Source organism: Anser cygnoides, chromosome Z, assembly GCF_040182565.1.
Source record: "Anser cygnoides isolate HZ-2024a breed goose chromosome Z, Taihu_goose_T2T_genome, whole genome shotgun sequence".
NCBI classification, from domain to species: domain Eukaryota; kingdom Metazoa; phylum Chordata; class Aves; order Anseriformes; family Anatidae; genus Anser; species Anser cygnoides.
Genome location: NC_089912.1, coordinates 37,416,795 through 37,440,447, shown reverse-complemented (window position 1 = coordinate 37,440,447; position 23,653 = coordinate 37,416,795). Strand labels below are relative to the sequence as shown.

At 39.1% G+C, this 23,653-nt stretch overlaps 1 protein-coding gene and 1 pseudogene across 4 annotated transcripts in view; one reads left to right on the top strand and one right to left on the bottom strand.

Moving 5' to 3' along the window:
* AUH (AU RNA binding methylglutaconyl-CoA hydratase) overlaps positions 1-23,653 on the bottom strand; it is a 113,073-nt gene that overhangs the window by 60,893 nt on the left and 28,527 nt on the right. For 3 of the 4 annotated variants that reach the window (XM_066989071.1, XM_066989069.1, XM_048046084.2), the window contains exon 4: positions 18,211-18,297. The exons of the other annotated variant lie outside the window; for it this stretch is intronic. In XM_066989071.1, coding sequence (XP_066845172.1) covers positions 18,211-18,297 — 87 coding nt within the window. The remainder of the gene's footprint in view (positions 1-18,210; positions 18,298-23,653) is intronic. 4 annotated transcript variants of the gene reach the window in all.
* On the top strand, positions 15,045-17,813 carry LOC136789153 (uncharacterized; annotated as a pseudogene).

Here is a 23,653-nt window from a genome sequence, read left to right as displayed (position 1 = left end):
TAGCAAGGGAGTGCAGGGGCGGCCTCTGTGAGCAGAGACCAGAAGCTGCGCTGTGTTAGGTAAGAGTCAGTTTCAAAAAAGGTCCAAAGGGACCCACACTGGCCAGAGCCAAGCCAGTAAGTGATGTTGTTTGTGCCTCTGTGAGAGCAAACTTAAGAAAGGGGAAATAAAGAAAAAAAAAATAAAGAAAAAAAAAAACGCTGCTACACAGTGGCTGGGAGAGAGGGAGGAGTGAGAAGCAGCCCTGCAGCCTCCCAGGTGAGTGCAGCAGGAGGGCAGGAGGTGCTCCAGGCAGGCAGCAGCAGTTCCCCTGCGGCCTGTGCAGGGAGAGGCCCCTGGTGGAGCAGGCTGTCCCCCTGCAGCCCATGGGTCCCACACGGAGCAGATCTCCACGCTGCAGCCCCCCCGTGGAGGAGCCCCCGGTGGAGCAGGTGGATGTGGCCTGGAGGAGGCTGCGGCCCATGGAGAGCCCCCGCAGGAGCAGGCCCCGGGCCGGAGCTGCAGCCCGTGGAGAGGAGCCCACGCAGGAGCAGTACTTTTATAAAAGACATAAAGCAATACAACAAGTGTAAAAGGATGTTTACTGACCATTCAAGACATGATACAGGTGGAATGACCAACAGGAACATGGAAGAAAAAAGAAACTAATGGCATACAAAGAAAAAACTTCAGAAAGAAAAACTAAACAATACGATAGAGCTAGTTAAGTCTAACTAACCCAGAAAAAGCTCCAGCAAAAGTTAGAAAAGATGGTATCAGCAATATAAAGAAATGGACATGTTTCCTACTCTACAACTGCGGACCTGTAGTTTAGGAAGTTTAGGAATACATTCCTTATGAACATGTAGCTTAATGGAGCTTAGGTTAGGCTGACCAGCAGCATCTGACCAGTAGGCTTAGGATGTCTCCTCCTTTCTCACTACTTTCCATTACTGAAAGACAAGGATGGAGTAATCTCAACTCCCACACAATTATACCAGCAATAAGACTGTCACATGAGGATGACTTTGTATTTAAGCGTGTAAGGACAAATGTAATGTGTGGGAAGCAATCTCAAAGAATCACAACTATATTTAAGAAGGTAATTTTTATTTCATTTTCAAGTGAAGTTTCTCTAGATTTCCACTGCTGGTGACTAACACAGGATTTCCTTTCTGCTTAGAGATGATTATATGATGAATGAAAGAGCAGCATATGAATATGAAAATCAGATCCAGAGGATTCAACCAAGGAACAGTTTCTCAGATGCATATCACAAAGCCCACACAACTGATTCATATATTGCAGACACTGACATTCCCCAAACAGAAGGTTGAAGTTACCTGGATTCTAGTGACCTGGATCTTATGTGCCTATGTAGTCCTCTAAGCAATTCATTAAAGAATTCTGTATAAAACTATAGTTACATAACATCTGAGAAGAAACTGAATTACACTTGACACTTTCTTAGTGACTACCAAACGATCTCCTTTTATTCCTGCACTACCTCACTGATTGACAGATATGGCTTTCCCCCGATGAGGGAGGGAGGGAAGAAGAGAGAGAGGAAGAGAGGGAGAAAGGAAGGGAGGGAGGAAGGAAGGAAGGATATGCCCATATAATGTAAATACAAATAAATAAAACCTGAAAAGGCAACACCTTATACAAGAAGGTAGTCTTGCCTTTCTGAAACATTAAATGATGCAGATTCTACATAACAGGTAAGGAATAAGCTCTCCACACAGTGGCCAAGACCTCAGAGGAATATCTGTCACTATTATCAGTCCTTTACTGAGAGTTCCTGAAATGGGCAGAGGATGAATAATATGGTTATCCAGAATTCCAGACTTCATGAGTTCTCATAACTTACAACCTTAGTGTATTCCTAGTCAATCTACAGCTTGTCCAGCTGGATTAACTTAGAATACAGGACATTCAGAAAGAGTCACTGATTTAAATGGTATCAAATCCAAGGACACTGACCTCATAAGAGTGACTTCCTGCTTGCTAAGTAAATTTATACCTGTTTATTCTGTTAGCAACTGTACTACATATCTGTACAAAAGGAAGAAATATTCTCAAGCTAGATACAAATTTTTGAGATGTACACACTTAGGTGTCAATGAGTTTTGTATGAGAACCATATATTTGTAGCTTGACAACAGTTTCAATCAACATGAAGAACATCACCTGTGAGATTCCTTCCTATAGCTAGGATATCAAGACGCTAAAGAACTGCAGGCCCAGTGCACTTGGAATTCATAGTTTCTCTTAGAGTAAAAGGTCACCACTATTCCTGCAGCAACAGTTGCAGTTCATGATTTCCACGAATCAGAAAAGAAAACTCTATGGAATTGGAAGCAGGCTGTCCAGGATCATGTCAGAGAGCCTTTGAAGATCTCCAGGGAGGGAGACTCCACAACAATTCTATGCAACCTGTGCCAGTGCTTGATCATCTTCACAGCAAAAAAGTGTTTCCTCATGTTCAGAGGGAACCTCCCATGTTTCTTTGTGCTCACTGCCTCTTGTCCCATCACTGGGCACATCTGGAGCAGGTCTGGCTCTGTTGTTTTTGCACCCACCCTGCACACATTAATGAGCCCCACCCCCCCTCTAAGCCTTCCCTTCTCCAGGCTGAACTCCAGCTCTCAGTCTTTCTTCACAGGAGAGATGCTTCAGCCTCTTCACCATCTCAGTGGCACTCTGCTGGACTCGCTTTAGTAGGTCCAACTCCCTCTTGTAGTGGGGAGCCCAGAATGGGACACAGTACTCTTTGTGACACTGTATAAGCACTGAATAGAGGGGAAGGATCACCTCTCTTGACCTGCCAGAAAAACTCCTCCCAACGTAGTCCAGGATACCAGTAGCATTCTTTGTGAAAAGGGCTCATTGCTGGCTTGTGTTCAACTTGATGTCCACCTGGACACCCAAGGCCTTTTCTGCAAAGCCACTTTTTCTAGCTGGTCAGCCCACATATACCAGTGCATCAGATTATTCCTCCTCAAGTGCATGACTCTGCACTTCCCCTTACTGAATTTCATGAGGTTCCCATCAGCCTGTTTCTTCGGCCTGTGTTGTTTTCTCTCTGGATGGCAACTCCGGTGCATCAGCCACTTCTCCCAGTTTTGAATCATCAGCAAAGTTGCTGAGGGTATATTCTGCCCTATCAACCAGATCATTAATGAAGATTTTGAACAGGACTTGACCCAGTGCCGATCCCTGGTACACACCACTAGTTAATGGCCTGCGACTAGACTTTGTACTGCTGATCACCACCCTCTGTACCCAACCATTCAGCCAGTTTTCAATTCACCTCGTCTTCTCATCCAGCCCATACTTAATCAGTTTCTCTATGATGATCTTACAAGGGACAGTGTCAAAAGCCTTATTAAACTCAAGGTAGAAAATATTCACTGCTCTTCTCTCATCTACCAAGCTTGTCATTGCATCATAAATTGTAAGGTTGGTCAAGTATGACTGCCCTTTTATGAATCCACGCTGACTACTTCTGATGACTTTCTTGCCCTTCACGTACCCAGAAATAGTTTCCACAATTAGTTATTACAGCATCTTCCCAAGCACAAATTTTAATGTATTGATATGAAATCTCCCTTTTTGTTCTTTAGTATATTTTTTTAAATGCAATAGTAATAATGCCTTAGCAAAAATAACAGTCATGTGCCCCAAAAATGTCTAAGCATGGCTGGAGACCTATTTGTAGATTCCATAAGGGATGGGCCAGCCATTAGGACAGTAAGCAAGAAAAAACAAATGCCACATCACACAGTGGAAATAACTCATTAAGCTCGAATACAAACTTTGCACTCAGAGAGGAATGTCGGCTGTTTCAGGCACGTACCTTGTCTTGTAAAATCTGACATCAAGTCACTACAACAAAGTTTACTTGCATTTTCAGTTGCAAGCACTTTCATCAAAAAAGTGCTTTCCATGACCAGCTACTTCAACCAGCATTTTAATTCCTTATTCAGGATAACTGTAACAATGAAAATCATCAAATATATGTAGCAACAAATGCAAATGACTAAGAGAGACTGCAACAGCTGTCAAAACTTCCTATATGAACCTGAAGGCAAAGAAGATTGGTCAGACAGTTTTGAGCAATAGTAAATAAATGCTACAAAGCTTTTTCTGTCATAATTGCAAAAAGCAAAAAAATAACAAAAAAGTACTCCAAGTAATTTAGGTATTTACATTTGTTTAAAAAAAAAGACAAGAAATGCAAAAACACGACCACACATTTAAGTTTGGATGGTCTGTATGTGCAATAGGATACACACAATACTTTTCCACACATTTGCTAGCTATAGCTGTGAAAGGCTTTTAGCTGCCCTCCAATTCTTGAGCTTCAGCAAGAAGCTTAATAGACTGCTACTGCTGGTAGATTTATTTCGAAGTGATTATCTTTGCTTTAATACTTCAAAGTTCATGCAGATAGTCTACAGCAAGAAAGAACTGCATAAAATACAATATATATATAGTACCTGGAATGAACGATTGCTTTTTAATGAAAATGGCTACTGCACATTGTTTACAGTTCATTACTGAGCAAAGACCTTAGTAAAGTTTATCTTCCCTTCTTTACAACAGTAGCTAAAGGGTTTTCTTAAGGCATCTCTATCAATCCCACTAATTTTCCAGTTTCCTCCACTGATTCTTGTGAATGACCTAAAAAAATACTTTTGAGTTCACAATGAAGACTTTATATAGGAATACTATGTTCTTAATTTTAAAAATTTCTACTTGGTACTTTGTTATTGACAGATAGTTGGAACTGTGTGCTTTATATACTTTATGAAAATAGCAAAAGCTAGAAAACTAATGGTAATGACAGGTGCTTTTATAAAATCCTTTAGCTATTGTCCTGTTACCAACTCTCCCAAAATTCTCTTATACCTTTTATACTATATAAAATAATTTGGACATTTCATCCTTCTTCAGTGGTACATTTCAGTTTGACAGACGGATTCCTCAGTTTCTTCATGTTCCTTCTTGTAGTCTTATTCTGCCCTCGGTAAAACAATAATGAAATAAACCTTGGATGTCAGAATCTACTTTCTGTGCAAATGGAGAAAAGCTCTGCTTACAAGAATGAAAAGTATTTCCTTCTGTGTGCGCCTTATCCTTTCTAAATATATTTAAGAACTTATTACTCACACAAATAGCATATCATTCATGTATTCAAGTACATGAATTTTTAAAAAAAAAAAAAAAAAAGAAAGATGCCAAGGATAAATTATTTCAGTTATATTTTTACATTCTACTTCTGCGTAATTTTTTCTTCCTTACATAGCATATAGAAAATACAATTCAAACAACAGCACAACAATAATCTCTAATAGCTAAAAGACTCCAATGGGACAAGATTTTCATTTGTTTATTATCTACCTGTTCAGTAACTAGTATGAAGTTAACATACACAATAGTACCAGCAGAATTCATTTGACACAATACAATGAAAATCCCTAAGACTGTGATCATTTTTGCTGAACATTTGTATTTTTTTCTCCTATATCAACTTTCAGCAGTATTTTATATACCTGCTTGCCTCAGTCTAATGCTAAAGTAGCTTTATTTCTATATTACCTTAATGTAATATACAATAGTTTCAATCATCTCATTCACTGAACACTACAGAGCAATTCTCTCTGATTCACAGTAATAATAATAATAATTAAAACAAACAAATAAAAACTAGCTCTACGATATCATCAAAGCAGTTCTGGCCAACCTCAACAACCAGCACACACCTAGACAAAATCCATGTGCTATTTAAGACTTGAATATGTTATTCTGAAGTCCAAGACTACAGCTGGGCCTAAGCAATGAGCTTAGGATTTTCTGGATAGCACACAGCAGCACAGTACTTCCTGTATCATGTCAAAAGTTGCTACCCTTTTGATACCAACTGGTTCTATGAACAAGGCCTGAGACTGAGACAGGCAAAGCAAAAGATCTAAAAAAGAAAAAAAAAATCCCTCTCATTCAGGGATAGAACAGTACAGTACAGTATAGTACAGTAGCAGGAACACTCCTAGTATGCTAGCGACTGGCCACCAGCCAGACATATCCTCATTCACTACAGCTCTTTCAGCTCTACCATTGAGCCAGTTAATCACCCATCACAGCACCAACCTGTTCAACTCACAGTTGGACAATTTGCCCAGAAGCATACTGTGAGGGACATTATCAAAGCTTTCACTAAAATCCAAAGGTTACATCCACCACCTTCCCTTTATCCACTACATGGGTGAACTTTTAGTAGTAGATCAGGTTACGAAGGCAGGACTTTCCCTTGATGAACCTATGCTGACTATGCCTGATAAAAGCTTTGTTCTTTAACTGACTTCTGATGTCCCCCAGGATAATCTTTTCCATAACTTCTACAGGCAGTGAGGTTGGACTAACAGGTCTGTTATTATTATTATTGTAACATGCAACTTCAAACCCTATCAGGGTAAGGAATAAGCAGTTTCCCAATACATCAAAAATGCGTAATGTGGTTCCCTAGTGAGGGAACAGAAACCATAGACAGCAGCTCATAGTGGAGGCTTATTTTAATAGTCAATGTGCAAACTAACTACATTAATCTCAATAAAGCATTTGGCCAACCAGCACTCTTCTTTTTATATAGTAACTTTTTGTGGAGGAAAATTAAAGACCCATTTCCACGGCACAGTCTCTTTTTCTCACAGACCAGCGTTTGGAATTACTACCAGAATGAAAACTAAACTACACCTGAAGCTATGTTAACTTATGTCAAGGCTGGGAAGCACTGACAGAGATCAAAGCAATGGATTGACAATGCAAAGTCACCTCCTTCCTGAATCTTCAGATCTATGAAGGAGGACAATCAGCTCCTCTGTTTTTCTGGTCTTGTTTCTCAATTTTTATTTTTATTTTTTAAATTTAGGAAGTTATTATGGAAAAAAATGTATTAACTATTGTGGAAACAATGCTGTCATATAAATAGCTAATAAACATCTTTGTAGAGAAGTTTAATGTTGCATTCATTGGCTTTATAATGGTACAGAGTTTAGCATTGTGTTTTTTAATTAAAAACAATCCAATGTGATTTGACAAAGCCCGTAATTTCAGCTCTGCAAGGACAACACTATCTATTTAGGAAACAGACAACACTTAGTCAAAGGGTATCTTAAATTAATTCAATGTTAAGAGAAGCAGTAAATCAAAGCCACTACCGGAAAACAATCAAGAGTTCAGCAACGCATTCAGAATGCTAGCAGTCTTGGACTGTATTAACTATGTTCTGCACTTAAATGAACAGGCAACCATGTAACATAGCAAGGGAAATACTGTGCCAGTATCTCCTTTTCACAGTTTCAGCAACACAGGGAGACCATGACGCCTGAAGTTGGTTGCTATGCACAGCACTGCAAGCTACAAATTTGTCCTTTTTCAAATATGATTTGCATCTGCTATATTTCATTCAGTTCCCAGTGAATGTTTTTCTTCATGTTATAGCCTGCACCTGTTCTTCCCTGAGACATAAGCTCATTGCCCTTTTCCCTGGACTTCCATGCTACAGCATTCTACTTTTGCTGCCCAGATTTACCTCCAGCAGAGACAGATTTGGTCAATGTTACATTATCAGTTGTTATTTGAAGTAGCAGTCAGGAGATACAAGTGTGTCCAAAATAGAACATGATACAGATGATAGGCAATATGATACTGATATATCTGCAACATCATCACAAAGATGCAAACTTTAAAGTAAAAATGTCTAAGCATATAGTTTCTCACTTAACCCTAGGACAGTCGTTCATTTCAGCAGGTTCTACCTCTCTCAAAAACCTTACCAAACCAAACCAAAGTCTGGGTAAGACAATTCACTTACCAGGTTTTGAACTACCCAGCGTTCTTTCACAGTATACTTACACTTCCTAAGGTGACAATTTTATAATCATTTCAAATGATAGTTGCTTCTTAAGTTGATGATTTAAACTTTCTTGAAGTTTTATGCATCTTCATAAACCTAATCAAATTAATTTACATGTCTCTGCCACAAGCAATGGGCATCAGCTTTTGTAAAGTGGGCTTCTACTATCTCTCATTTGGCAATGGAACACTGAATTCTGTCCAAAACTCTCAATCACTAGTACAACCTGCAGCAAATACCGTATCTATACATTTTGAAATTAATGCATCTAATTCCCACACTCTTCCTGATGCTCCAAAATAAGCAAATATTGTATCTTGACAAAATATTTACATTTTATTTAGTCTCTTAACGTGACTTGTAATTTTAAAACTGTATTCACTAAAGGAAAAACACTTTTAAAATGGGTGAGCAAATGGATGATGGCTAGGGTTCAAAGGGTTACAATAAATGGGATTACATCGTGCTGGCCACCAGACACTACTAGGGTTTCGACATCTCCATTTTAAGAACAGTTACCTTCAACGTTTTTATAAATGATCTGGATGCAGGACTCAAACATATACTAGGTCACTTTGTAAATATAAGCAAATTGAGAAGAGCTGCTCACTCCTGAGAGGGTGGAGAGGCCTTGCAGAGAGATCTTGACAAATCAGAGAGCTGGGCCATCACCAACAATATGAAATTTAACAAAAGTAAGTGCCAAATTCTGCAACTGGGACATGGCAATCCTGTATATATAAATATGTACAGACTGGGGGGGATGAGAGCCTGGAGAGCAAGCCCAGCAGAAAAGCATCGTGGGGTTCTAGCTGACAGCAAACTAAGTACGAGCCAGCAGTGTGCCCTGGCAGCCAAAAGGGCCAGCCATACCCTGGGGTGCATCAGGGACAGCACTGCTAGCTGGTTGAGGGAAGGGATCATCCTGTTCTGCTCTGTGCTGGTGCAGCCTCACCTCAAGTACTGTGTGCAGTTTAGGGTACCACAATATAAAAAGGATGTAAAACTATTAAGAGTGTCCAAAGGAGTGCTAGAAAGATGGTGAAGGGTCTAGAGGAAACGACATTTGAGGAGCAGCTGAGGTCCCTTGGTTTGTTCAGCCCAGAGCAGAGGGGGCTGAGGGGAGGCCTCATGGCGGCCTGCAGCTCCCTCACGAGGGGAGCGGAGGGGCAGGCGCTGAGCTCTGCTCTCTGGGGACAGCGACAGGACCCGAGGGAACGGCATGGAGCTGGGACAGGGGAGGGTCAGGCTGGGTGCTAGGGAAAGGTTCTGCACCCAGAGGGTGGTCGGGCACTGGGACAGGCTCCCCAGGGAAGTGGTCATGGCCCCGAGCCTGCTGGAGTTCCAGAAGTGTTTGGACAACATTCAGAGTTGTAGGGTCTGAGTTTTGGGTGGTTGTGTGTGGATTCATGAGTTGCACTTCACGATCCTTGTGAGTTTCCTCCAACTGAGGGAATTCTATGATACATCTTAGTAGAGAAAGAAGAATAAATTTGTTCACTAGGGCTGTGTCTGTCTATCTGCTTGTCTGTGTGAAGTGAAATTTCACAGCAAAACAAGCACTGCAGAATGAATTTCAGGTAAGAATTGATTAAGCACACTTTTATTGCATAACATTTAAATGTGCAGTTGCATATGAAATTGGGAAATGTATTTTATTGCATCTTATCTAGAAAAATGTAGATAACTCCCTCCTTTTGAAAAGCCTTAATGAAAATTTATGGAACACTATTCACACAGTCCAAACTTTTCTAACAGCTGTGTTTTTCACACAACATCAGCTATTTTTAAAAACTCAAACACATCCTTAAAGTGAACTAGATGAAATAAGTTCTCCTTTAAATGCAGGTGATGGTCATCAAGATATCCTTTGAATAACAGAACTAAGTGAAGTTAAGAAACTAAAAACTTGCACACAAAATATTTATCACAGCAGAAATGTTTATCAAAGTGAAGAGTAAGTATTCTACATTTTGAGAATAAAATTCCATTTACAGTTTACTATTCAACAGAATAGTCTTTTATCATACTTGACTTACATGTTTTGACAAATGCTCAGTAGAGAACAAAATATCTTTATGCTGGAGAAGTCAGCAGTGAAGTCAGTTTCTTTCAAGTTTCTAGTACTGAACCAGAACTTTTAATATTAACCAAGGTTCCACAGAATCCCCAGAAACTCAAATACCTACATAAGACGCTGTATTACAGAATCACAGAATGGTTAAGGTTGGAAGGGACCTCTGGAGGCCGTATGGTCCAGCCCCCCTGCTCAAGCAGGGACAACCTAGCAGGTTGCCCAGGACCACATCCAGGTGGTTTCTGAAGATCTCCAAGGAAGAAAACTCCACCACCTCTCTGTGCACCCCAACCCTGGGCCAGTGTTTGGTCACCCACACAGTAAAGAAGTGCTTCCTGATGTTCAGGGGGAACCTCCTGTGTTTGTGACTAAGGCCTCTTGTCCCGTCACTGGGCATCACTGAAAAGAGCCTGGCTCCGCACTCTTTGCATCTTCCCTTCAGATATTTGTAGTATTGATGAGACTCCCCCTGTGCCTCCTCTTCTCCAGGCTGAGCAGTCCCAAGTATTCACCTTATCAATGATCATTCTTTCCTATTTTTCGGATTTTATCATGAAAAAGTGGGGTGGTAGTAGACTAGAAATCAAGTGAAGCTTACACAATCCTGATTCCACTCCTGGGACCTTTGAGATCATGTTTTGACAGCCTGTATCAAAAAAATCCATAGTATGTAGTTTGGCACAACCTAGGAATTTCCAAGAATACATAATCTTTAATCTTCAGGAAAAAAAATGACAGTTTTGGAGAGTAGATTATTCTCTGAAGGATAAGCGAGAGCATTCTTTTAGGTAAATTAAAAGTTTAGTGATAACTAAAAGCAGCCATACTGACAGAGAATTTGTAAGGAGGGGAAAAAAAAAAGTAAATATAGATTTGTATCTGCTTTGAATAAAATAAAAAGCACCTAAGAAGAAATGCCGTTCGTGAAACAACAGTGAGTAACCAACCACAAAGTTCTTTCATTCGGGATAGTCACCTACAAATTGGATTACGTCAAAAAAATAATCACAGCTGTGAGTTATGTCTAAACAAAGTTATTAAATATTATTACTTGTTGAAGTCATATCACAACTTATAGAACCAAACTCCTTAGATGTCATAAACAAAGCAGTAGAAGATTTGTTAGAACAGAACATGTCCAACAGAAAACAAGTCACTTCAGCAATTAAAACTGCTATTTTATTGAACCACAATCACAGAATATCCTGAGTTGGAAGGGACCCACAATGATCACTGAATCCAACTGGCTCCACACAAGACCACCCACAAATCAAACCATGTGTCTTGATTTTCACATTTCATTGAAATAAGCTAAGAAAGAAGACATTTTTAGATCTAAGCCCCATCAGTCCACTTGAAAGGTGTTTTCCCTACCATTGGACAAAAAAATCAAGCCTGACCACACTTTAACTGGCATTTTTGATTTTCTTGAGTACTTTTAATCTCTCTTTTTTTTTTTTCTCTCATTTGTGGGATTACTTACACCTATGTTGTGGGATACTTACACCTATGTTCTTTGTAGAGCTTTGATAAATAATTGTGTTCCTCACTTATTAGAGGTTGAGGCTAAACTTCATTGAGTAATTATAGAGATATGCCAATCCAAATTCTTTCTTTAGTTTCATTTTTTTCTTTCTGTTAAAGACGTTTTGTTTTGTTTTTTTGTTTTGGTTTGGGTTTTTTTGTTTTGTTTTGTTTTTTTGGCAAACAGTGATTATTGCATTCAGCTTCACAGGTGGCCTTAAACTGTTTTGTAATTGAAATCTCAGCTGATAACATATATACAATAGCAGTATCACAGCCTGGTCCCCAAAGCCATTTTAAAGAATAACATGGATTTAACAGAACATATAGGCTGATCTGATCCCTAACAAGAGGATTTTTCCCCAAAAGCACAAAAAAACAAGGTTTCTGGGAGTCAGTAAGATTTTATTTCATTTAGTCCTGCCTGTTCTGTTGTACATGGCTCCAAGAGATCTATTAAGGTTTTTCTCTCTTATGTTTTTATTATTGTTGTTGTTTTTGTTGTTGTTGAGGGTAAAGATAGCATTACATCAGTAATAAAGAGCCTCAAGGCAGAATACAGTAATGGACAAACAGTCTTATAATTCCTACTATTTAATAAAAAATAAAAAACAACCCACACAATTCTGGTATAATTTTAGCAAAGCAACCACTGCTAAAAATAGAGGCTGTTTTGCTTTTTTTTCCCCCTCAACTTAAAGCTCTAAGAACTGTAACTAACAGCTCAGTACCATTTTTTCAGTTTTTTTTCAGTGCTTATTTTTATACCATATTTACTGCAGTCTTAATGCTTCACCCAAATTTAGCAAGTTATAAATTAATCCCATAAAGACAAATGCAGTATGCTTTTAATTTCCAGAAAATTCTCTTCTGTAGCTGTGTTCCAAAATGATGCTGCAGCCTTTCACAAAACCACTAGCGTAAGGATTTTAAACATAATGAAATTGACAGGAATTGAAGAAAGCCAAGTCATGTCAATTCTAAAAAGCTAAGTTTATCCAGTTGTTCAAGATGTAATTAACCTTTCCTGTATTTCGTCTGCAGAGATAACTTAATGTTCTTCTTTCTGAAAATACTGTTAAAAAGAAGCATTTCCTTACTAGGTCAGACATCTGAACACAAACACAATTATCAAAACATGACCTATTTCTGGAAACCAAAAAGTAGAACACATTTTAAATGAGATTACAGCATTAAACTTGGATAGAAAAAGAACAAAGTGGGAAATTGGCAAATATTGTTCCCTAGCTATATAGCATTCTGCAGTTGCAAATCATCATTAGAAAACTGTTTTCCCTCTAAACATTTCACAACATTCTGGTTGTTGCTGGGCAGGAAAACTATCACATTTTTTTTCAATATACTAATTCATTGTGAGTAATCTAATGCAAATACAACATCCCACTAGTTCTACTAAAATTAGGTTCTGTAATGACAGACCACTTCTTCAGAAGAAGAAAAGAAGAACTGAGAAGCTCTGACTTGCTGCAGAATTAAAGCTCACTTCTACTCATAAGGGCATCAGACATCATCACACCATACGCACCAATCTAATCTAATCTGATCTCCAGTATATAAAATCCACTTTCTATATTCTCTATCAATTCCTAATGGAAGGAAGTATATTTCAAATTGCCCTTTCAGAAAGATATTAGATTAATCCTAAAAATACATGTTGGCATAACATGTTCAAAAACAATGTCTAATATGTATATAGTGGGAATACATGAAATGGAAAAACTACTTAAATACATTACATAAAAACAGAAGAACATTAGAAGTGGTATCTCTGTACTTCTCTAATCCTGAACAACAAATTGCCATTAGTTTGCTTGTGGAAAAAAAAAGAAAAAAAGGAAGATGGCCAGATACCATGTAACAGTTTAAAACCTCCCAGTGATTGTTTCATTTAGTGGTTTCATGAAGAAATGGGGGGTGGGAGGAACACATGAAATGGAAAGAGAGAGAGAGGGAGAATACAAGAATCCTTCACCCAACCTATGCAAAAAAGTGTTGTTACAACATCTAGCAAAGGCTATGTTCAAATTCTTTCCCTTTTCCAATCTGCAGCTTGTCTAACCGCTATTGCTACAGCCCCTCACAAACCTTCTTATCTAGGTATTTCAGTAAACAATATTCTGAAATATTAATTCCACTTGCCCACAATTTCATGGGTCTTTCTTGAGCAAAAATAAAAAATAAAAAAATCTACAGAGATCCATGAATGAAAACACTCCTCGGTACTACTTCTGGTTTCCTAAACTTCAAGAAATTCACTGTTATCATAAGTAACCCACTGTAAACCTTTTAGATAACACTGAAAATTTTCTCACATATGCAGTACTTAAAATACTCTCACAGGAACCTTTAAGTTGATGATGATCAAAATTTTGTCTTAAAGTCTTTTCAACTCTGAAGCAAACAAAAGCATCACCACACTGCTTGTCTTTCCCAGTTAATCAGTGAAAAATGCCAAATACCAGTATTTCTTCAGGTTTTAGGAGTTTTCTCACTTAAAAAAAGAGTAATAATAAATTTTAAAAAATCCTGGTAAAAGGAAAATCTTAATAGCAATTGTTCCTATTTAAATGGTAATAGTGGCTCCGAAAGCATTTTCAGTAACTTCAGCCCAAGAAAGGCTGAAAAAAATACTTACATCTAAGGAATCCTCCTAAAAATCTTTAAAGTAACTAGATGGAACAACTTGTTGCCTCTTGCTTTGCATTCCAGTAAGAGGACAAGACCCAGCATGAAATACAGTATCTGCTACAGGAAATTAATGATCTATTCATTTCCAGGTTTTTCAATGAGCCTTGAGGATCTACTTCAGTTCAAAGACAAGATATTAATTCAAGGACACAAATATCTCCATGAAGTACCTAATTAGAGACTTATTCTTCAGTAGTCCGTCATTTACCTACAAAACATACTGGTTTCCATCCATTCTGCCAAACCAAGATCTGACCCAATGCTATTAAGGAAACACATACAGACTCGCCCTCTGAGTAATGATGTATTCCTCACAGTTTTGTGCTGTTCTTTGTTGTGTTTTTATTATTAAAAAAAAAAAAGGTATTATTAAAAACTGGTACAAATCAATTAAAACTAAAATCCCAAACTATTAACAGGTTTTACTACACCAGAACAATTACATATTAACAGAAAGAGGCCAAGGAAAACATTGGGTTGATGCTTGATGAAGATAGTCAGTCACCTAACAAGTAGGGAAGAGGAAAAGGCAGAGGCATTTAATGACTTTTTTCCTCAGTATTTAGTGTTAATGATTTTCAGTTGCCTGGTCCTCTGAGATGGAGGATCCATGACTGGGGGGGGGGGGGAGGGGGGAGGGGGCGGGGAGCAGCAACTTTCCATTTGTGGTTACTGAAATTGCAAGGGAACAGTTGCAGCAGTTGAATGCTCGTAAGTCCACAGGGCCTGATGGTATTCACTCTGGAGCATTGACAGACTTAGTAGGTGTTATAGCTGGACCCTGTCAGCAATTTACCCAAGGTCTTGGGAGTATGGTGAGGTCCCTGCTGTCTGGCAGCTAGCCAGTGATATACCCAGCTACAAAAAGGGCATAAGAGAAGGCCCAGGACACCACAGATATGTTAGCTTAGCGTCAGAGCCTGTAAAATTATAGAAAAGATTGTCCTAGGGGATACTGAATGTCAGTTAAAGCACAAAACTATTATCAGGCATAGTCAACAGGGGTTTGTCAAGGAAAAGTCCTGCCCTAGTATTCTACAGTAAGGTTACCCGCTTGGTGGATGAAGGGAAGGCCACAGATGTAATCTTTGCAGATTTTAGTAAGGCCTTTCCTACTGTCACTCACAACATCCTTCTGGACAAATTGTCCAGCTGTGAGATAAACAGGTTCATGCTATCCTGGGTGATGAACTGGCTCAATGGTAGAGCTCAAAGTGTTGTAGTGATGGCAGCTACACCTGGCTGGTCACCAGCAATGTTCCCCAGAGGTCAATTCTATAGCCAGTCCTGTTTAATGTTTTTTTGAAAATGATCTGGATGAAGGACTGGAGTGCATCCTCAGCAGGTTTGCCAATGACACTAAACTGGGAGGTGCAGTTACCCTCTGGAAGGATAAGAGGCCTTGCAGAAGGATATAGACAGATGGGAGCATTGAACAATCAGCAACAGCAGAGTTCAAGAAAGCAAAAGGCCAGGTACTGCACCTGGGATGAGTGATGACAGCCACAGGCACAGACTGGGAGGCAAGTGGCTGGAGAGCAGCTCAGCAGAAAGGGACCTGGGGGTGCTGGTAACAGGATGCTCAACATGAGCCAGCAGTGTGCTCTGCCAGCCAAGAGCACAAACTGCATTTTGGTGCACATTAACCACAGCACAGCCAGGCAGAAAGTGATCTCCTCCTGTATTTAGCATCTGTGAGGCCACACCTTACATGCTGCATGCAGTTCTGGGCTCCACAATATAAAAAGGAAGTTAAGGTTCTCAAGAGTGTCCAGAGGAGAGCAACAAAGCTGGTAAAAGGGCTGGAAGGCATGTACTGTGAGGATAAGTTGAGGACATGGGGTTATGCAGTCTGCAGAAGAGGAGGTGAAGAGGCAATCTCTTGGCTCTCTGCAACTCCCTGAGTAGGGCAAGGGTGGAGGGAGCTGCTGGCCTCTGCTCCCTGGAAACCCATGGCAAGATCTGCAGGAATGGCACAAAGCTGCACCACGTCAGGTTCAGACTGGACATCAGACTGGCTAATGTGACGCCCATCTATAAAAAGGGTCATAAGGAGGACCTGGAGAACTACACGCCTGTCAGCTTGACATTGGAGCCAGGAAAGGTGATGGAGCAGGTCATCTCGAATGCAATCACACAATGTATGTGGGACCACTGGGGGATCAGGCCCAGACAGCATGGGTTCATGAAGGGCAAGTCCTGCCTGACCACCCTCATCTCCTTCTATGACCAGATGACCTGTCTGGTGGATGAGGGAAAGCCTGTTAACATAGCTTACCTAGACTTCAGCAAAGCCTTTGACACAGTCTCCCATAGTATTCTCCTGGAGAAGTTGGCAGCGTGTGGCTTGGACAGGTATACTCTTTGCTGGGTTAAAAACTGGCTGGACGGCCAGGCCCAGGGAGCGATGGTAAATGGAGTGTGTCCCCCAGTGGTGTTCCCCAGGGGTCGTTTGTTGGGGGCAATCCTCTTTACTATCTTTATTGATCATTTGGATGAGGGAATTGAGTGCTCCCTCAGTAAGTTTGCAGATGACACCAAGTTGGGGGGAAGTGTCGATCTGCCAGAGGGTAGGAAGGCCCTGCAGAGGGACCTGGACATGTTGGATTGATGGGCAGAAGCCAGTGGGATGAGATTCAACATGGCTAAGTGCCGGGTCCTGCACTTTGGCCACAACAACCCCATGCAAAGCTACAGGCCTGGGGCAGAGGGGCTGGAAACCTGTGCAGAGGAAAAGGATCTGGGGGTACTGATTGATGCTCGCCTGAACATGAGCCGGCAGTGTGCCCAGGTGGCCAACGGCATCCTGGCTTGTGTCAGGAATAGTGTAGCCAGCAGGACCAGGGAGGTGATCATCCCCCTGTACTCTGCTCTGGTGAGGCTGCACCTCAAGTACTGTGTTCACCTTTGAGCCCCTCACTACAAGAAGGACATCGAGGCCCTGAAACCTGTCCAGGGGGGCTACAAAGCTGGTGAAGGGCCTGGTACACAAGTCCTATGAGGAGTAGCTGAGGGAACTGGGGTTGTTTAGTCTGGAGAAGAGGAGACTCAGGGGAGACCTCATTGCTCTCTACAGCTACCTGAAAGGAAGGTGTGGGGAGCTGGGGGTCGGCCTCTTCTCAAAGGTAACTAGTGATAGGACTAGAGGGAATGGCCTCAAGTTGCGCCAGGGGAGGTTCAGGTTGGAAATGAGGAGACATTTCTTCTCAGAAAGAGCAGTCAGGCACTGGGACGGGTTGCCCAGGAAAGTGGTGGAGTCACCGTCCCTGGGGGTGTTTAAGGAAAGGTTGGATGTGGTGCTTAGGGACATGGTTTAGTGGATGACATTGGTAGTAGGGTGATGGTTGGACCAGATGATCTAGGAGGTCTTTTCCAACCCTAATGATTCTATGACTATGATTAGGAAAAAATTCTGTACCATGGGGTAGTCAAACACTGATGGTCAAACACTGGAACAGGCTTCAATAGAATGAGTGCAGTATCTCTGAAAAAATGTAAAGCCTTATTTTATAATAAATCTATTATTCCAGTGTTTCAATGTAGATCTTAACATGTCCCTTTAAGGAAACCTATATAGCTGCTTGGTGATATTAAACAAAATTTTAGAAGACCTTAGAAGCATGTCTCCTATCTGTAGCTGATGCTTAACATGCTTCTAAAATTAAAGACTGTATTAATGAAACCAAACAGAAGTATGCAATAATGAAAATCAATTCCAAAGCACTTGGGTGTCACAAAACTATACATCTTTTATAAAAACAACAGGGCAAGTCACCTCTATTTCAGTTGAGATTTAGCTTTTTTCTAGCATTCTAAAAAATAAACTTCAAATCATTCAGTCACATTTTAAAAGATGTAATGCACCCCATGATTTATATATCTCATCAATTTGTGTATATCTTATTATCTGTCAGGAACTAACCAAGCATGTTTATGTCATTCCTTTGATCTAACCTTATCAGTTTATAGTTAAAAAACATCATTCAAGGGAGAGTTTACATACCCATTTCATTAATAGTTGCTCTTGCTTTTGAGACAAAAGAACCAACTTCACTTGAGTGCATTTTTGCTCTTTCTTTAAGGTCAGCACCTGTAAGTGACATTTCACATATATGTTAGCAAACTGTATACAGTACTGTAAATTTGTTTTCAGAAGTGAAATATAGCTGTGTGCCAGAGGAAAAAAAAAAAAAGTCTGCTTTGAGACAAGGACAGTTCAAATTGTTCACATTCATCTTCCACAGATTTCAAGGAAAACACAGAATCTTTATCACAAAAAAAAAGTAATTCAAATTACCCAGCAGATTTTCACCAAGTATATTCTTCCCAGTGGCATTTCTTCTCAAATTAATGAATAATAAAATCTAGGTAGGTTAATATTTCTTCTGACACATACTTTATTTTCTCCGCTGTGTCACAAAGTCTGATAATTATGTGGTTTTCATATCATGGTCTTGTTGTTATTCTTCTACTGGTAGATCATGAAGTACCTAGGGTGCATGTTTTTACAGTAACAGACAATATTTATCTAAACGAAAACTTCAACAGTGGGCCAAGTACAATTTTTCAACTAATTTTACTGAAACGTATTTTTGAATGCTGCATATGGCACTTTTTGTCTTTAAAAAAAAAAAGGAACCTTAAAAAAGTTTTAATCTATTTTTTCATGACATTATGAAGATAATTCTGTTTAAACAGCACTCTATAACTAGGGGTGATTAGAATTCACTGATAAGAGAAATTGACATTTTTTCTCAAGAACGAGTAAAGAAAGTGAGAAACAACAACAATCAAATGCAGAGTAAAACAGGAAGTCCATCCTTCTTACAGAGGAAGAATAACATTAAAAAGACAAAATTTTCATAAACATTTTCCTAAGAAATGCAATATTCCCAGTTGAATTTAGTGTGTATATTTTTCCATTTTGTAAAAATAAATCTATTAACTTATAAGTTGTTTCCTGGCATATGAAAGACTAAACAATGAAGGGAAAAAAAAAATCTGTATTTCTCTACCCTGAGAACCAAAATACTATCCATTCAGGAAAATGCACTGGACTCCAATCCAGTTAAAATAGTAGCTCTGATTTTAAACAGTCATATGTTCCCCTTTCTGCACTTAATTCCTGCTCAATGTAGTTCACTCTCTTCATCAAACATTTAGAAAGCAGTAGTCAAAATTAACAACTCTAGCCTGCCCCCCCCCCTTTTTTTAAATCAAAATTGATATCTCAATCTTACTTTTTGACTAATACCCAAATGTCATTTTACAGTAACATGCCCAGTAAAGAAGCTCTAAATCTCCCTTAGCAAAGCTTCTCATTTCAACTTTGTTCTCCTTCTATGCATGTCAATATAAACACAATGAAGCACACACTTGCATGTTTCCCACTAAAAAACATTCAGTTCACCTACACCTTTAGACACTTTTCCAAAAGCTTTCAAGGAACCTTCTATGATGTACCACAACTGACAACAGCGTGACAGGCCAGCTGAGCAGTCTGCATGTACTTGGAAATAATGCAGCAAAATTGCTGCAACTCTGTAGCAATTGCTACCTCATTAATTCACAATTAATGCCTACAGAAATCTTGCCAGGAACCTCGAAAGCAAATAAAATTTGCATTCATAAATCTGGACAGACTTTTAAACCATGTAAAGCCACAAACAAACACATTTATATACAGAGTTCGGTAACTGAAAATAGCATTTACAAAACTCAATGCCTGCTTTAAAAGCTATTGATAAAGCAGGTGCACAAATGAAAAAAAATATCCTTACTCTCATATCAATTAATGTTTGGGATTAGCTTCTACAACTTTGTCTAAAAGCATACAATTGCCTATATAACAATAACAATAGATTGCATGCTCTAGTAACAAGAGAATTGTATACCTGTACAATCTGATACAAAACTTCCATGCACTGAAATCCTGCTCACCTGGCATGCTGTAGAAAAGCAAATTTCAAAAGAGAAGCAGTGGACCTAAAAATGTCTCTAGTATTACTGTTAGGAAAATCTACTGTCAAGGTAAGACTAACGCAATTCCTAGTTTTTATGTTATTCAAACTCATTAAGAAAGTGGATTCGACCTACCTTCCCCTCTCCTCCCCTAAAAATAATGAAATAAATAATAAAAAAAAAACCTTCTAAAACAAAAATAGAGGTCACAGATTTGGGCCTTCATTTGTAACATACACACTTATTTAAATGTATTTACAGAACTCTATTAAGTTTTCAACAAGAACTTTCATACAAATTCATTAAAATGTAGATGGTAATTTAAAATTAACGAAAAAGTGTAAAAAGAATTTCCAGTACAACAGTTGATCTTACTGCATTAACCAACTTCTTTAACCTTACATTTCCTTTTTTAAGTATTTCTCCCTCATAACTGTCAAGGAAATGGAAAAAGTTCTTTTCCTAACCCTCTTCTATTTTAGCACTCCAAAGTATAGTAACCGAAGATCTTTCAGAGAGAAGACTTTTAGGCAGAAACCATTTGCTTCACTCCAATAGTTCACAGGAAATGGAACTGCCACTGACCTAATACTTTTGTTACTGTTATAAGATTAAACTGCTGATCAAAGAATCTTTGAAGAATTCCTTGATCCACACAGCAAAGAACTATTCACATGTTTCTTCGAAATCCGTTTTCAAGTCAGAAGTAGGTAAGGTTAAGTTTCTGAAGACAGTCATGAAGAAGAGTGCAGGTTCAACCAGAGGCTTCTGCTCTCTCAGCAGCTGAAATCAAAGATCCCTCCTGTCATCCCAAGTTAAGTACTTTAAAGTATCTGCAAATAATATTTGCTAAAGTCCTGACAGCAACAAAGTAGCTAAAATTTTCAAACTACAAAAAACTTAAAGAATGAACCTCTGCGCCGTTCCCATGGACTACAGCTGAAATCTGCAGATATGCTGGACTATCCGCTTCCCCACATCGACTCCCAACAGACTTCAGAGGGTTGTACTGCGGGTCTCTATCTCACACTAATGCAGGGTTTTCTAAGCCTTTCTGCCCAAAGATGCAAGAAAGGGGTATCTTGAGTTACCAGTGAGCTAAGGCAAACTAAATGTTACAGATTTGAGTGTGCACTGTAATTATGTCCCCACATCCATCCGGTTCATGCTAAAATGTGAATCATTGCTTAGTCCATATTGCTCTTTCTGGCATTTTGATGCTTACTCCCACCAATTGAATTCTATCCACTCAAATATAGCTACAGCTAGTCAAAACTGTGATTCCTGGGACATGCTCACCATTTCCCGCCCCTCCGCTCCCACCCAGTGCTTCACAAACTCCCTTTTAAGGACTATACACTTCCATTTTCAAATTACTAGGAGCTGTTAGTACACGCCAAAAAAGAAGTCTAACAGTTCTCCTAAAGCTACATTAGGATTAGAGCAAGGAAGAAGTTCTACTTGAACCAACTTAACTCACAAAAACATCACGTCTGAATTTATGAGACAAGCTGATAGGAGACAACTTTCCTGAAGACTTCTCGTAAACAGTCCTGTTTGCAAAATAGCAGTCCAAACAGCATTCCTTTGGAGATCTGCTAAGCAGTAAGTACATAAGCAACTGGTATACACAGATCAATCCTTACTACTCTGAGGAAGATGCATGCTGTTTTAACTACTACCTACACTCTCCAAGGTTTTCTAAATCTTGAAGGAAATCTCTACTTGATTTTGATCTCTCATCCTCTTATTTTTCCCCCAGTGTTGGGAAAATATGGAAATGTTAGTTATTTTTTTTACCTGATTTAAGGGTAAAAATATTGATGTAATTAACCTTTTTTTTCTTTTTTTTTTTTAATTTGGTTATTAAATGCTTGGCCATTGTACACTGTCAGTCTACAGAGTTTTTGCAACATGTGTTTTGACTTGCATTCCACAATGATACCACAGAAAATAGAAAGCCAAGTCCAGCAAAATAGGCATATTGCTGTTACTCACTAGAATTTTCCCACCTACACTTCTATATGACAAGGATTGGCTATTTAACTTCAAAAACACACCAAAAAAAAAAAAGTTTTACAGCGATTACTCTGACCCTTATGCCTTTTGCCTTATTTGGATATTTTCACACACTTTATAAACAGAATTTATACGCTGTTGAAAAGCTAAGCATTGTGTTCAAAAAATCTGTTCTAGAATCCTTGTGTAAACATCATTTTCCAAATGCCATACTTAAATGCCTAGAAATTTTACTGTACAGTACTATTCTGTACTATGGTTTAACACATACCTCCATAACATGACTCAAAAGATGTAAACTAAAATAATCAAAACTTTTCAATGAGGGAGGAAGTAATCCCACGATATTTATTCTAACTCTCCATAAATTTTCATCCAAACTCTCATATTCTCTAAAACTTTTCTTTGATGTTCATTTTCTAATATGAAATTAAACAAAGATGATTATCACTTCTATGTAGCTAATAGACTAGTAAGTACGACTTGCATCCCAAAATTTTAGTGCATTTCATACTGGTCTTAAAAAAAAAAAAAAGGAACTTCAGCACTTTTATCAAACAAGTTCAGCTGGAAACAAAAAACGCAAAGGTAGAGAAATCAGTAACATCAGAAAAAAAGAAAAAAGTACCTATTTTTTTCATACAAAAGGGAATGGAGAAACTATAAAGGTTACATATAAAGCATTCAAAATTCTGATGCAAAAAATTCTTAGGAAGTAAGTACACTATACAATTCCTAACAATTAGAAACCAATGAGAGTTTAAACACACTTATGATTATTAAGAAGAAAGAAATTAACATGTTATGTATAAGGAACAAAAAAGCAAAACATGTACATTTACACTGGGATCTAGTCTAAAGAGTAAATTAATGTACAGTACACAAATAGCCTTAAAAGCTGGCTCAGAAGCCCCAAGGAGCTACAAACAGACATTGGTTAAAAAAATTGAGACTTTGACACTGGGCCTACCTTGTTGGTTTGTCTTTCAGTGTCTGGTACTTTGTTACCCACAGAATCATCTAGGTTGGAAGAGACCTCAAAGATCACTGAGTCCAACCTCAGCCCTAACACTAACAAGTCCTCCACTAAACCATATCGCTAAGCTCTACATCTAAACGTCTTTTAAAGACCTCCAGGGATGGTGACTGAACCACTTCCCTGGGCAGCCCATTCCAATGCCTAACAACCCTTTCAGTAAAGAAGTTCTTCCTAACATCCAACCTAAACCTCCCCTGGCACAACTTTAGCCCATTCCCCCTCGTCCTGTCATCAGGCACGTGGGAGAATAGACCAACCCCCACCTTGCTACAGCCTCCTTTAAGGTACCTGTAGAGAGCGATAAGGTCACCCCTGAGCCTCCTCTTCTCCAGGCTGAACAAGCCCAGCTCCCTCAGCAGCTCCTCGTAAGACTTGTTCTCCAGACCCCTCACCAGCTTCGCTGCCCTTCTCTGGACTTGCTCAAGCA